General features: G+C 57.4%; 1 protein-coding gene across 2 annotated transcripts in view; it reads right to left on the bottom strand.

Moving 5' to 3' along the window:
• The window catches only part of ITPK1 (inositol-tetrakisphosphate 1-kinase), a 128,780-nt gene extending 121,865 nt beyond the window's left edge, over nt 1-6,915 (bottom strand). Inside the window, exon 1 of one of the 2 annotated variants that reach the window (XM_037504015.2) lies at nt 6,712-6,915. In XM_037504015.2, the coding sequence (XP_037359912.2) occupies nt 6,712-6,806 (95 nt within the window). In that variant the 5' untranslated portion in view covers nt 6,807-6,915. The remainder of the gene's footprint in view (nt 1-6,711) is intronic. The other variant, XM_054692802.1, reaches the window with a different exon arrangement.
• Nucleotides 6,916-15,659: the final 8,744 nt, after the last annotated feature.

Here is a 15,659-nt window from a genome sequence, read left to right as displayed (position 1 = left end):
AGGCTCAGTTAACAGGGAGCAACAGTCTCTGGTCACCCAGGGAGGGCACCCAGCACCCATGGGGATGGGGGAGGTCATAGGGGAGGGATAGGATCTGGGGTCCATCGTGGGAGTGAGTCTCAAATGTCCAGAGTCAGTAACAGATCCACACCTGAGCCCCAGAAGCAGGTGGCTGGGGGTGGATCCTGAAGCTGTCACTGTCCTCAGCCTGGCACCGTGACGGGCCTACAGAAACCAGCCCATGAGGCCCAGCTGGGGAGGTACAGGCCACAGGGCAGCTGCTTTCTTTTTTTTTTTAAGATTTATTTATTTATATAAGAACCGGGGTACAGGCCAGATGTGCGGGAGGGTGAGAGGATTCACCAGAGACAGAGCAGGGAACAGAACAGGCAGACTGATGAAATCCACTGCTGAGGGGAGCAGCAGGCGAGACAGGAGAGGTCTGCCTCGCAATGTGGGCATCTCCGCGGCTGGCGGGGATGGAACCAGCACTGCAGAGGCTGCGGACAGCTTCACAGCACTGCACTCAACCATCTGCACCACCAGGGAGGCCCAGGGCAGCTGCTTTCTGAGCCAGCTTGGAGGAGGCACCAGGCACAATTCAAAGAAAAAGCACCAGGCACAATTCAAACAGCCCAGCAGGAAAGGCTAGCTGCTCGCAGGCACCCCTCACAGCGCCACTCGGGAGGAAGGACTAGTCGAAAGGAGGCCTCAACAGGCAGTGGGGAGAGGGCCTCGGTCTCAGAGCAGGTGTATCCCCTGCCACATCCCCACTGTGAGACCCTGATAAAGCCATGCCACCCAGCCCAGCCTGGGTTTCCCTCTGGGTGTCCCCAATCACCCCAAAGCAAGGCCACATACACCCAGGATGACTTTCGAGGGGCCAGAGAAGGGGAAAAGCTGGGTGACCCCAACTCATGCAGGAAGGTTTAATGGGACTGGGCTTGGCCAGGTGCACAGCTCCTGAATGATGTGCTTTTGGGTATGAATCTCACTTTCTGAAAAAGAAGGCAGCAGAGCACTCCCTCAAAAACCCAAACTACAAGTGGGAACAGAAACCCTGTTTACACCCAACTGCCCAGAAACTACACTGCGGAGGCCCTTCCCTGGGCCTCTGCTGCGTGTCCTAGACCCACGGCACTGCACGGGAGAAAACCAAGGAGGCAGGATGGCCCAGTAGTTAGGAATGGGAGCACCCGGCTCCATCGGCACCTGCCTCCCGCACCGTCAGCCACCCCCTGCGTGAACATGACCTCACAGTCACAGGAGAAATGTGAGTCAGAATGCACAAGTTCCATGTTTTGCCCACTTGTGTAGCCAAGATCAAAACCACTCAGGTGGGTGCTGTGCAGGGCAGGCGTGGGCCTCAGGCCCTCGGTCACATCCACTGGCATCTCGAGCAGCAATGTCTTCGTGAGCAGCTCGCGTGGGCAGACCACCCATGAAAAAGTAAGGTGTCTGTGCCCTTTGACCCAGCACTGCTTCAGGCAGCAGTGAGCACCCAGGCAACGGAGCAGGGCACTTGCTGCCACCCCCACCCCCGGGCACACCTGCAGAAGTCACCCACGGGGCAAGAAACACGGTCCAGTTGCTTTAAGACCTGGACCACAAAGCCATTTAAAAAACAAGGCAGGCCTCCCCAGCAGCACAGTGGGTTGAGTGCAGTGCTGTGGAGCTGTCTGCAGCCTCTGCAGCGCAGGTTCAATTCCCAGCCGGCCAGGGAGCAACCCACGTGGCGCAGCAGACCTCTCCTGTCGCACCCGCTGCTCCCCTCAGCAGTGTATTTCGTCAGTCTGCCTGTTCTGCTCCCCGCTCTTGTCTCTGGTGAATCCTCTCACCCTCCCGTGCCTCTGGCCTGTACCCCAGCTCTTGTGTAAAAATAAATAAATCTTTAAAAAATAATAAAAAAATAAAAATAAATAAAAACCAAGGCAAATGACACAGGTCTGTCTTCAAACAAACCAGCCATGGCTCCATGAGATGAGCCAAGGGCAGCAGGGTATGTGTGGCACACACGTGTCCTCCTATGCACAAAACACCCATCGACACAGACTGCTCACCACAGTCGTCCCTGAATGGCCAGAACTTGGGGACAAGGAGGAAACTGATCAACTTCTCACTGTGTACTTTGAGTCCTCTGAATTTATTTTAGCAAGTACATGTATTAAGTATCCGAAAAGATAAAGAAAACAATACGGGTGAGCTAAGAATAGCAGTATGGTTGCTGAGGGAGGCGCCTGGCATTTTCAGGAAACCCAGCACAGGCTCTTCTCGGAGCTCCAAACTTGACAAAAATCAAAGTAATATCTTAGGTCAATTTTCTCAGGTTTCTCCAAGGACTCAGGGTTTGGATGGACTCTGAACATACATGCTGGGCAGTAGGCCAGGCAGTTACACCCACCAGCACCCCCCGCACCCCACAGCCCAGCAGGTGATCAGTGAGCATCCATCATGGAATCTGGGGTCCCTTGCAAACTGCCCAAACCAAGAACACCACACCCACATATGCCAAAGATCCCAAAATAGAGAGAGGTGCCCATGGGCAGCAAGCCCAGCAGCCAGGCCTTCGGCCACTATCCTAAGCTCATGTCAGCTACTGACTGCCCACAGCTCTGAGCCAAGCACCTCTACTACCCTCACTCAACAGGTGAGAAAACCGAGGCCCAGAAGGGTTCAGGTCAGTGCCCAGGGGCTCAAGGGTATCAGCCGTGCAGGCAGGCCTGCAGCCTAAGCAGCATCAACAGCCAGCAGAGTCTAGATGGCTGCCTGCTCACACATGAAGCCCAGTCGCTCCCTCAGAGGCCGCTGGGAAGTGTTTATTTGCAAGGCTGAGTTATGGAGAGTCCCGGGGCTCTGCTGCAAAGGAAACCTAAGTCAGTCTCCTCCTTCCCACCCCCATACCCCCAAATGGTGCTAAATCCCGACATTAAGACAAACAAACAAACAAACAAAATCTACTCACAGACCAGCATCACTTAATCTACGAAATATCCTCCTTCCTCCCTCCTAAGAATCTCCCAAAAGAATTCCAACCCAGAATGCCAAAGTCATCCCCCAGAAAGGGACGGTCGAGAAGACGGAAGGTCGTAGGCCCTGAGGGGAGTGGGCAGCCCAGCCGCGCTCTACCCTCTCCTGGCGCACACCCCCAGACCAGGTGACTGTTAAACAGGAGCTCTGCCCAACCCCCCAACTCACTGCCTGACCCCAAGGTGAGGCTCCTGAAGGCGCCGTCCCTGGGAGGCTCTGCGGACTCCAGGCCTAGTTCCTTCTGAGGCAACTGTACAAAGGGTCCCAGCGGGAAAGTCTGCGATGACAACATGATCTGATTGCTCCATAAACAGTTTCCTGCAGGCCTGGTCGGCCCAGCTGGCAGCCAAGTTTCTCAAGGACAAGAACCTCACAGGCTTCGGCGGCTTCTGGAGCCTCCAGGAAGGCCTGGCCTAACCTGGGCAAGGGAAGGACACCTGAACAAGGAAGTCCAGTCCTCAGGTAGAGAGGCCTCAGGACTGAGCACAGGGAAGCCCTCCAAGTGGCTGTGACAGTCCCTCCCAAGCCTCAGTTTCCGCATCCTCCATGTCAGGGCTGCTGGGAGGCCTGAGTGAGGTACCAAGAAGGACTGCATTAAAAAATCAGTCAACAGGGCCTCCCCTGGTGGCGCAGGTGGTTGAGCACCGCGCTGGGAAGCTGTCCACAGCCTCTGCAGCGCCAGTTCCATCCCTGCTGGCTGGGGAGGTTCCCACACGGCGCGGCAGACCTCTCCTGTCGCACCCGCTGCTCCCCTCAGCAGCGCATTTCATCAGTCTGCCTGTTCTGTTCCCTGCTCTGTCTCTGGTGAATCCTCTCACCCTCCCGTGGCGCATCTGGCCTGTACCCCAGTTCTTGTACAAATAAATAAATCTTTAAAAAAAAATCAGTCAACATTACAGTAAAGTTGGTCAGAGGTTCATGCATATTTTGTACCAAAATGCTTTCTGAAGTCACGTGCCTTTTCCCCACCTCCTGCCATGCAGGTTCAGCTGCAGGAAAGAGAGGGGAGGACAGAAGGAACAGGAGGAGAGACCGAGAAATTCAGACAAAGGGTCAGCCAGCATTTGCAAGCAGAGCGCCAAGCAGAACTAACAAAGTAAACAATAAAAAAGGCACCCACCATGTCCAGCAACAGATTATTTCTTTGCTCCCCCTCTGAAGCCCCTTCTGGGCATCTGGGAAGTCACAAGAAGTGGTGTGGGCGCTCGAGGCCGCTCAGCTTCAGGGGACCAGGAAGGAAGGTGGAGGGAGGGGAGTCTCAAGCAGAGCCACGGCCCCCTGGGAAGGCGAAGACAGAGGAGACGGGCAAGACAGACAGCACCACTCACACAAGCCGAGTCTAAGCCGTCTGTGGACCAGCCCCAGGGCCCGGCCCTCGAGGTGCACCGGGGGCTGCAGAGGTGGTCCCTCTGTCCACAAGGTCCCCAGGCAGGACCTGGCTCCAACCGCCTACGGACGCCACCAACGTGGGATGACACCCCCTCAAAGACAAGGCATCACCCGTGCTAAGAGCTCAGGCTTGCAAGGAAAGGTGTCTCCGGGACAAAATGGCAGCAGCTGGACCCCAAGGAAGGTAACAGGGGGGCCACTTTACTGCCTGGGTGGGTCCCAAGGCCACCAGGCCAAGAAGCTAAAGAAAAGGAGACCAAGTACAGAACAAGTCCCCACTGCACAGGCTTCCCCATCTGTGAAACAGAGGGGCTGGATGAGAGGCGGCCGACATCCCGTCCTGCCGTCGGAACTTCACAAAGCCTGACGCTCAACTCATCCCGATCCATTCGGGTCAGGCTGTGCGGCGCTGACACCGCCCCAAACATTGTCAGCCATCTCGGGACTTTTTCATTAGGGAATTCACAGACAATTCATGCCCCGTCAAAACACGGGCACTGTGCCCCCCGAGGGTGAAATCGGAACCTGGCAGTGTCCATCCACATGGCCCCGAGACCCCTGAGGCGCCTGCGTGCAGGCCCAACACATGGACAGCAAGGTAGGCCCCGCTCTGGCTGCACCCGGCCTGGCAGCGCAGCCACCAGGGGGCACTGGCCGAAAAGCTATTTAAGGAGAGAAAAAACAAAAACTCTTCTTCATGTTTTCTTTTCCTTCTTAAACTTAAGGGACAAAATAGCTCACGCGTCTTCCCTAATGAGAACACAAAGTGGGCTTCTTGAGGTTCTAGAATGGCCCAGCTGCTTTCTTTCATCTCTGAAGCCAAGAAGGCAACCAGACTTCAAGCCCTTTAGAAAAATTAGCTCCACGCTGATTTCCCCCGAACGACATCACAGCTTGCCCTCAACCCCCGACCCCTTAAAGGCAGGAGAGACCCCCCAAGAGCAAAGTCAATCTGCGGGTCCAGCATGAGGACCTGGCCATGGGGCCTGGCAGGGACTGTACTTCCAGAACCTCCCAACTACCAAGCAAAACATACCAAGCAGATGACAAGTCTCATGCGTTAGCTGCAGACACGGGACGACACAAATAGAAAGATCTTAGTAAAAAGGGTGCAAGGTATCAACTGGGATTTCCCAAGTCCCAGGCGACTGCAGGGGAAGCTCTCCCGTGCCTACGCGGCGCTTCCAGAACTCGTCAAAGAGGCTTCTCCAAACGTCTTCGGTGCCAAAGGCCTTCCCCACAAGTGTGTGTTTCTGCAGAGCTGGTTCCAGGGCCCTTTCTAACCTTCCAGAAAGTCCTCGGACCCATTTTCAGAGCTCTGGCCGGGAGCCTCCTGATGTCCTTGTGCATTCCCGGGCTGCCAGGCGTGCCCTGCAGGCTACGGAAAGCTGGGCTGCTCCTGGGGAAGCCGGCCTGCCGGGGCAGCCCACTCCACCCCAAACCAGGGGATGCAGAACCAGGAGCTGCTTCAGACAAGATGCGCCCGCTGGCTGGAGGGAGAAGGGCAGGGCGGGGCGGGGCGTGCACCGGGCAGAGGGGCAGCCGCCGCAGGACAAGCAGGACAGGCGCAGGGGTGCTCCCCGGGCCGGCCCGGACTGGCCACCGGCTCCGGGGGATACAGAATCCAACTGTTCGGTTCTGCAAGATGTTTGGGGAAGCGACGAGGTGAAAATGCAAGCAGGGCCCATTTCCCAGAACGCAGCCCACAAGTGGCGTCTGCACCCCAGAAGGCTGCCCCCCGGAGTTTGCGAGAGGAGCTCGGGAGCTGCGTTCTCAGCCCGCGGCGGGGGCAGAATCTAGCGAGCAGCCTCCCCGAGGAGGCGCAGCCCCGGCGGGCGGGCGGGCGGGCGCACCTGGCCGCGACCTGAGGATCCGCCCGGGGTCCTGACTGATCTCCCTGAACGCCGGCGGCCCCCGCCGCGCCCGCTGGGGGGCCCGATGGCCCGACCCGCCCGCGCTGACCGGCAGCCGCTCTGCACCGGCCCCGGGGTGCGCGGGGACCCCGGCTCTGCCCCCCCGACCCCGGCCCGGAATCGCGGCGCGGACACGGGCTGGCGGGGGCGCCGCGTCCGCACGGCCGCGCCCTCCGGGGTCGGCGGGGCCCGGGGAGCCCGCGCGGGCGAGCAGGTGGCGGCGGCCGGCGGGCCGGGGGGCCGAGGTGGCGCGGGCCGGGGCCGGGGGCGCCCACGCCCCGCCGCGGCCGGACCCCCGCCCGCCCGCCCGGCCCGCCCGGCCCGGCCCCCGCCCGCGCCCCCCGCCCCGGCCCCCCGGCGCCCCCGGCCCCCCGGCGCCCACCTGCACAGCTCGGCGAAGGCCTGGAAATTGAGCTTCTTGATCTTCTTCTCGCTCAGCCAGTAGCCCACGCGCTTGCCCCGCAGGAAGGTCTGCATCGTCGCGCGGCGGCCGCAGGAAATCGCCCAGAGGCCGAGTGTGGCGGCCGGCGCGCGCCGGGCTGCGGGCACCTCCTCCCGGCGCGGGGACGCGGAACGCTCGGGGCGCGCAGTCCTGGGGGGCGGGCGGGGGCGGGGCGGGCGGGCGGGGCGGGCTCAGCGCGGGCCCGCCGCCCCGCCCAGGCCCCGCCCCGCCCGCCCAGGCCCCGCCCAGGTCCCGCCCCGCTCAGGCCGCCCCGCCCCCAGAGGCCCCGCCCGCCCGAGCCTGGCGCCCCGCCGAAGCCCCGCCCTCCAGAGGCCCCGCCCTCCAAGGCCCCGCCCCCCGAGCCTGGCCGCCCCGCCCCAGGCCCCGCCAGAGGCCCCGCCCCGAGCAGGCCGCCCCACCACGAGGCCCCGCCCCAAGCCCCGAGGCCCCGCCCAGGCCCGCGAGCGAGCGCCCAGCCCCGAGGGGAGGCCGGGGGCCTGCGCCCGCCCGCCCGCCCGCCCGCCGCCGACGGGCCGAGCCGCACGCCCGGCGCCCCCGCGGCCCGCCCAGGCCGGAGCACGCGCCCCGAGAGCACGGACCCGCCCGCCGCCGGGCCCGCGGCCTCGTCCTCGCGCGCCGGGCCCTCGCCCGCTGCCCCGGCCTGCGGAGCGCGCCGCGGCCGCCAGGGGGCAGCACCGCCCGCGCCCCTTAAAGGCGCCGCGCCGCCCCCCCCGCCCCCCGGTTTCGGGGCCTGGGCCGGGCCGGGGAGCTGGAGGCGGGGCCGGGTGCAAGCGGCGCTGGCCAGGGGCCTTCTTCCCGGGCCGGGGAGTCACTGCGCCTTTTCTCCCTGTCCTTTGGAGGGGCCCCCGGAGCTCATCATCAGAAGCACCCGGCACCCCCAGCCGCGGGCGGCGCCCCCACCCCTCGGCAGTTCCGGCGCGGCGGGAGGAGGCGGCCGGCCCCGAGAGCCTCCCGGGAGACGGACCCCGCCCGGGGTGGCACGGAGGGGGGAGGGTGCAAACTCGAGGGGCTTTTCTCAGGCTGAGGTCGCTGACCCCAGCCTACCCGCCGGCCCGGCCCCCCAAGGGGCACAGGGGGGGACTCCAGGCAGCTCGCACCAGGGGATCAACTCCCAGGAGACCCCTTTCCTTGGGGCGCACCCTCATCCTTGATTTGATCCTTGGCCAAACCCCACCTGCCCTCCCCAAAAGGGGGCAGCCGGGCAGTGAGCGCTCTGCCGTCCAGGAGCTCGGGGTTGGGGGGGGGGTAATGAGCACCCCTCCCGGGCCCCCAGGAAAAGTGAACTGGCAGTGGGGTCCCACGTTTCAGGGGAGGCGGTTCAGCTGACTGGATGGGTTGAAAGGGAGGGGGCTGCAGCCCGGGTGAACGCAGGAGGGGGCACGCGAGGCTGAGGGCCTCCCTTCCCTGGAGGAGCTGTCCCTGCGCCCAGAGGGAAGGTGGGGAGGGGGAACCTCACTGTTCCGGGCGACACGCCCTCCTTTACCTCATTCTCCAAGGCCCAGCCCAAGGGCCCTAATCCCAGCTCCCCCTTCTTTCTGCTGGTCTTCCAAGGTTGCAACCAGCTAAGGCCAGTCCTCACTGCCCCTTGAGGAGTGACCGCACACGCCCCACAACTCAGCTGGACCCCGCGCTTTCTGCGTGACCTTGCAGGCCACGTAGCCTCTCGGAGCCTCAGGTCCTCCGTCTTACCTTACAGGGTAAGCCCTGCCTCGTGCGAGCACTTCAAGCTTTAAATCAGTGGCTCTTTACACAGACCATGTGGGGGGGGGCTGGGGGGCAGGGGAGGACGTGGGCAGCGATGTCTCCCACTGCGCTGGGAGGAACCGTCCAGGGCTTCAGGAGGACCTGGCTTGGTAGCGCCTCCCAGCTGGAGCAAGTCCCGTAAATCCGGAGCTGCAGGTAGGGAAAGTCACGCTTGCTCGCCTTAAAGGATTACAGCGAGGATTAGGAGGGAGTGTTAGACCAGTCCCTGGCAGGCCATCGGAACGGGTGCTTTCACTGCCCCATCCAGGGCTTCACTTGACGCCCACTTAGTCCCCGTCTTGCCCCACCCCAGGACTTCAGGAACCCCGCAGCTGCCACAAATTATGGGCATAATGGTCATACGTCCCACAGACTTTCAAAGGCTCTGCCCCCAAAGTTAAGTCACTGATGATTCCAACTTCCAGCCTTACCAGAGAAGTGGCCGCCAGACGAAAGACAATTTGCCCGATGTCACAGAGCAAATAAATGTGACGCTAGCACAGGTCTCCAGGCCCAAGAGGCCCTACCACCACCCCCCATGGTCCTTCTGGAGGTGGGAGGAATGGGAGAGGGACAGGTTCTGAAGACTGGGAGCCCACACACCGATGGTATCAGGAACCCACCTTGGGCAGGTCCAGGCCTCAAGCCTTTTCTCAACTGAGACTGGGAAATTCTACCTTATCTCTGGAGATCCCTTCCACAGGGCCAGATCCAGACTTCAGAGCTGTGTCACCTCACCTTGGGATGGGCCTTTTTGCCTGCCCTACCTGCCTCGTCGGGCAGTCTCAGGTGTGGACTGACCCCAGGGACGGGCATGACCTTGGACCAAATATTTCTCAGATCTTCTCCATCTTCCATTTCTGTCAGTGCCAAAAGCCCATCAACCCTTCCCCACTTGTCTGCCCCCGTCTAGTTCCCTAATAGACCCAGGAGAGACTGGTCAGGTGACTAGAATGAAGGAGAAATGGGCCTCCCTGATGGAGCAAGGGGTTAAGACACAACCTATGAAGCTAACCGCAGCCTCTGCAGCACAAGTTCAATCCCTGGCCAGGGAGCTACCCACACGGTGCGGCAGACCTCTCCTGTCTCCCCGCTGCTCCCCTCAGCAGTGTATCTCAGTCATCCTGCCCGTTCTGTTCCCCACTCTGTCTCTGGTGAATCCTCTGACCGCCCTCGCCCCCCACAACTCTGGCCTGTACCCCAGCTCTTGTATCTCTTGTATGCATAAATAAATAAATCTTTAAAAAAAAAAAGAGAGAGAGAGAGAGAATGAAGGACAGAGAACTTTTGGGATTCTGCAACACTTTAGCCAGGGCAGTCTTCAGGATGGAATTCAGTCCTGCCTGCACAACCTCCCGGTATACCTGTGATGCAGTCAGAACTTGCCCAGAGAGCAACTCGCCCAGCCTCATTTCCCACCACAGTCCTCTAGTGTTGCCCCCAACGTGCTGGCCTCTTGTCCCTGCTCTCCCCAGGGCCTTTAGATAGGCAGTCCCATGTTCTTTTTCCCAGAATGTTCTTCCCCATCTTTGCTTACTAACTCTCCCACCAGCCCTCGGCCCAGGACTCCCTTCCTGGCATCTCAGCCACCCAGCTCCCCGCACCAGCATCGCCACACCTTGCATGGATGGTGGACATGCCTGGCTTTTCCTCAGCTTGGGTACTTGATGAATGATGGTGGACCCCTTCTCTTCATTTGTGACCATTGAGGGCAGGTACAGTGTATTCTGCTCCCCATCGTGTCTCCTAAAACAATAGTAGAAAGTACTGGCTAAGGATCTGATTCCATCTGGAGTCTAGAAGTAGCCAAACCACTTCTAACAAAGCAGTCCAGGCAGAAGTGCTCAATAAAACAGACTGAATAAACAAGTGCAGGAACGTCCCCCAAGTGACCCCTGACCTCTGAGAAGTGAGCGGTTCAGTGAAGGCAGGGAAACTGCAGGACACGGTCCTGCCATCGCCTACCTCTGGCAGAGACTGAACATTAGGATTGAAAAGTGGGCAGTTTAGGGCCTCCCCTGGTGGCGCAGGCAGTTGAGCGCCGTGCTGTGAAGCTGTCTGCAACCTCTGCAGCGCGGGTTTGATTCCCGGCCTGCCGGCAAGGGTCCCACATGGTGCGTAGACCTCTCCTGTCTCGCCCGCCCGCTGCTCCCCTCAGCAGTGTACTTCGGTCCTTCTGCCTGTTCTGTTCCCCGCTCTGTCTCTGGTGAATCCTCTCACCCTCCCGCGCATCTGGCCTGTACCCCGGTTCTTGTATAAATAAATAAATAAATCTTTAAAAAAAAAAGTGGGCGGTTCCCAGAGCTAGAAGTAGGAGGCAGGCCTTGGGAGGAAGGACAATGACCACAGGCAGAAGTGGGCCCTCGGGGAGTCCCTTCAGACCCCAATCTGTCTTCTGGAAGAGAAGGAGGCATTGGGGAGGGAGGACAGAACATACTGATTGAGATTCAGACCCAGGGCTCAGGCAGATGGACTTAAATTCTGGCTGTGACCTTCGGCAAGGTTTTTTTTTTTTTTTTTTTTTTTAAACCGGGGTACTCACCTGTGAAAAATCTTCTAACACAATAGAGATTGATTACTTGGATGTTCTCGGGTGGTATCAGCCCTTAGGAGGGGTACTATGGGTTTTTCCCCTTAATAGTTGGGGTTCCCTGGGTACCTCTCACCTAGGCCCAATGTCAGCTTCTGTTCCCTGCAATTTTGCCCGGTATCATATTGACTGGGGGTGATTGTCTAATCGAGCTCATAAAGAAGTTTTTTTTTAAAGATTTATTTATTTATGATACAATCACTGGAGTACAGGCCAGAGGTGGGGGGGAGGTAAGAGGATTCACCAGAGACAGAGTGGGGAGCAGAACAGGCAGATGGACTGAAATACACTGCTGAGGGGAGCAGTGGGGGAGGCAGGAGAGGTCTGCTGCGCCCTGTGGGTAGCTCCCTGGCCAGGGATGGAACTTGTGCCTCAGTGGCTGGCGATAGCTTGATAGTGCTGAGACTTTAACCTCTGCACCACCAGGGAGGCCCCAGGACACTGGTTTTTTACCAGGATCACTCTGCTTTGTGTGGAGGAGAGGTTGGACAGAGGAGAGAGACAAGCTGGGTACAGTGATCTGGGCGGGGAGTGATGGTGGCCCAGCCCCAGGCAACCAGGACGGTGGTGAGAAGTGGTCTGATGCTGGTTATAAGCTAAAGGAAGATTCGGCGGGATTTGCTGATGGGAGGGATTTTGGGGATTGAGTGTGAGAGAAAAAGTCATGGATGGCTGAGGGTTTTGTTCTGAATAACTGAAAAAATGGAGTTACCAGCAATGGGGGAAGTGGAGGGAGAGAAAGATTTGGGAGCTGAAATGGGAAGTTGTGTTTTAGTCAAGTTGGGTCTGTGACACATGAGTGGAGATGTCAGGCGGGCAATTTGATAACAGAACCTGGAGTTCAAGGGCATGACTCAGACAAGAGGTATAAAGTTGGGAGTTGGCAGTGCAGGGACTGCGCCCAACGCACCATCCGATGAGATCACCCAGGGTGTGCGTGTAGATAAAGTTCGAGGATGAGTTCAAGGGACCTGACGTGTTCAGAGGTCAGGGGGAAGTGGAGGACCCAGCGAAAGAGCTGGAGTTAGGGTGAAAACCAGGAGAGGACTAGCCCGGGAAGCCAGGAGAGGGGAGCACTCCAGGAGGAGGTGATAGAGTAAGGGGAGGACTCACAGGTGCCCTTGCATCTGGGATGTATTTGGTGGCCTCCAGCAGAGCAAATATGGAAAGTTTCTTGGATGGGTTAAGTTTTTTTTTTTTTAAGATTTATTTATTTATTTATACAAGCACTGGGTACAGTCAGAAGCGCGGGAGGGTGAGAGAATCCACCAGAGCCAGAGCGGGGAGCAGAGCAGGCAGAAGGACCGAAGGACACTGCTGAGGGGAGCAGCGGGCGGCAGGAGAGGTCTGCGCGCCATGTGGGATCCTCCTCCGGTGGCCGGGGAGCAGCCGGGGATGGAACCGGCGCTGCAGAGGCTGCGGGCAGCTTCGCAACCCAGCGCTCAACCCCTGCGCCACCGGGGAGGTCCCCCTGCTGCACTCTTTAGGAAGAAACAGATTATTTTTTTTATGCATACAAGAGCTGTGGTACAGGCCACAGGTGGGGGGGTGAGAGGATTCACCAGAGACAGAGTGGGGAGCAGAGCAGGCAGACTGACTGAAATACACTGCTGAGGGGAGCAGCGGGCGGCAGGAGAGGTCTGCGCGCCATGTGGGATCCTCCTCCGGTGGCCGGGGAGCAGCCGGGGATGGAACCGGCGCTGCAGAGGCTGCGGGCAGCTTCGCAACCCAGCGCTCAACTGCTGCGCCACCGGGGAGGCCCTGGGTTAATTTTATTTTAAAGTGTAACTTATACAAGTTGTTTTAAAGTGGATGGTAGGTAGCCACTGAGTAAAAAAAAAAATCATAGGAGATATATACATATATATATATAAGCCTTGAACCACATGGAGGCAAAGGTACCAAGACCCCTCCTTGCAGTTGAAAACTTGCATAAAACTTCGGACTCCCCCCAAACTTAATTACTAAGAGCCTGCGGTTGACCAGAAGCCTTGCCCTTCACATCACCAGTCGAGTCACACATTTCGTGTGTACTGTGTCTAGTGTCTTCTGACAATGAAGACAGCCAGAGAAAAGAAAACACGTGTAATACATTGATAGTACTGGACTGTATTTATTGACAACCACCCTTGTGTCAGCAAAACAGCTCAAATCCATGCTGTCCGAGGGTCAACTGGGTATATTTATGTGACTGGAGAACGTCTGGCTTCTGCAAAGATACACAAGAAACCGTAACAGTCGTTGCCTTTCCAGACAGGAACTGGGACAGGAGGCTTCTAGCATGAGAAGAGCTTCATATTTCTTTGCAAACTTGTTAGGTTACTAAAATATTTTTCATTAAACAGATCGTTTCTTCCAGTGAGGAAGAATTATACGAAAGGAAACACTTCTATTACTAAACGAGAAAGTGGATGAAGTGCCGTGCACAGAAGTCCAATAAGTGTTCATTTCCTGTAGAAAGGGTTTTGTTTGCTGAAAGGGAAACTTTCAAGATGCTCGTGTGGGTTGGCTTGTCCTCCCCAGGCTGAAAATGAATCAGAGTTGTTTTTCCAGGGTGCAACTTTTTAAAATAATAACCTTTTCCAGTGGAATCAAATGAGCTTTATCGTGCTGTAAAACATGACAAACAGTTCCTTACTGTTTTTCAAAACTTGATCTGTATTTAAATACCCTTCATTGTCTCTAAAAGTTTCCTTTACAACTGGTTTGTTCAAAGCAGAATGGAAGAGGTGGCCTTGCATTGCCTTTGGTTGTGAGGTGGCTTGGGCTTTGTCGACCTTGACCACGTACACATGGGGAAGAGACCACTTGATTGTCTGGCAGAGGGACTAACCTGGGTCCTTCCTCATGGCCTAGGGATTGAGTCTCAATGCTGTCACCAGCTGGGAGCTGGCCCATATAGCGCAGCAGACCTCTCCTGTCTCGCCCGCTGCTCCCCTCAGCAGTGGATTTCAGTCAATCCACCTGTTCTGCTCCCCACTCTGTCTTTGGTGAGTCCTCTCACACACACCCCAACCTCTTGCCTATACCCCAGTTTTTACACAAAAATAAATAAAATAAAATTTTTAAAAAAGCAAGTGTTATAGGGCAGCCCCGATATTGAACGGGTGCCTGGCTGTGGGTCCTCACCTGCGCGCTTACAAGGGACTTATTACTACTCCACTGCAGGCACACACAAAAGGTTCATAAAAGGTTTATTTACAAGGGAAAAGGAAATGAGGAAAATGTACAACTCAGGGAGAAACTAGGGAAATAAAGTCTTTAATGCGTCCTACCCGATCCGCCGACCTGGAAACCCAAAGGCACTCTCCGAGCTGGCCGGACGCTGCGAGCTGGTAGAGAGTCAAAATGGGGGAACCCCTCCAAAGCCCACGTGTCTGGCTTTATACCAACCTGGCTGCTTCACCCCACCCTCAGGTCCCAGCCACCTTCCCTTCGGTGGTGATGTGTCTTTGGCTTTGGGCTGGGGTGGGGGTGGAGTCGACAAAGCCTGTATGGACTTAGCTTTAGGACAGCCTTTTCCCCCTAACACAAGGACTAACCTTCCGGGTATAGCTGGTTGCCTCCTCCTGGTGCCCTTCCCCTTGTTCCTCTATCCCTACATTTCCTGAAGTTCCCTGAAATCCAAGTGAGCTCTAAAGTCTTCATTTGATTCAAGTTAAAGCTTTTAGCTAGACAAAACTAGAGATGGCGTTTTGTATTCCAGAAAATACCAACAGTCACGTGGTGCTAGATAGTCTGTATCCACCCACAGTATCCAGCCCAAGACAGGGCCAAGAAATTTCCTAGTTCCCCACCTGCTCCCTCTGGTACCTGCTCCCAGATAAGAGCCCTCACCCAAGGAAGCCTCCATCCTGATGGGCTCCACCCCTCTGCCCTTCACCTTGTGGAACCTGTTTGCATTTATTTTTTCCCTTCACATCTTTTCTTAAATTTCCTCCCATTTTTTATTTCATTTTTATTCTTGTTTTTGTGTGGGATTGACTTTGAGTCAGACTCTATCTTTTCTCGAACTGCCATATTAAGAATCCTGGATGGAAATTAAACAGCTTGACTCAGTCATTCAGTGACAATGAAGAACAAGGAACCATCTGCTGCTGGGGACAGCAGCCCCCACCCTGCAGCCTGTGCTCCGGAGACTACGTCCACCCGTCAGAGACAGACAGATGGACTCAAGACCCACCCGGAAATGTCTCCACAGCACATCTCCCTGCCTGACCCTCCTAAGCTCCCCTGTGCCCTGACCCCAACAGCACACCCTAGGGGCTACCCTTGCGTGCACCCAACTCATGATTCCCGTCTTCCAGTAAAGGCGGTTTTATCCTGTGACAGCCTGATGGTTTCTCAGTTAACGGTGTGAGCCCTCAGTACTGCCTGTGAGATACAGATACATTCTGTTGTGCATATCAAGATTTTTCTCAGGCCTCCCTCATGGGCTAGGGGTTAAGTCTCAGCACTATGACCCCTATGACGAGAGTTCAATCCCCAGCCACGGAACAACCCACATACAGCGCAGCAGACCTCTCCTGTCTCG

Source organism: Talpa occidentalis, unplaced genomic scaffold, assembly GCF_014898055.3.
Source record: "Talpa occidentalis isolate TD23 unplaced genomic scaffold, MPIMG_talOcc4v2.1 talOcc4.11, whole genome shotgun sequence".
In the NCBI taxonomy this organism is placed as follows: Eukaryota; Metazoa; Chordata; class Mammalia; order Eulipotyphla; family Talpidae; genus Talpa; species Talpa occidentalis.
Note: the sequence above shows the minus strand (reverse complement) of the source record. Positions and strands in the feature narration are given on the sequence as shown.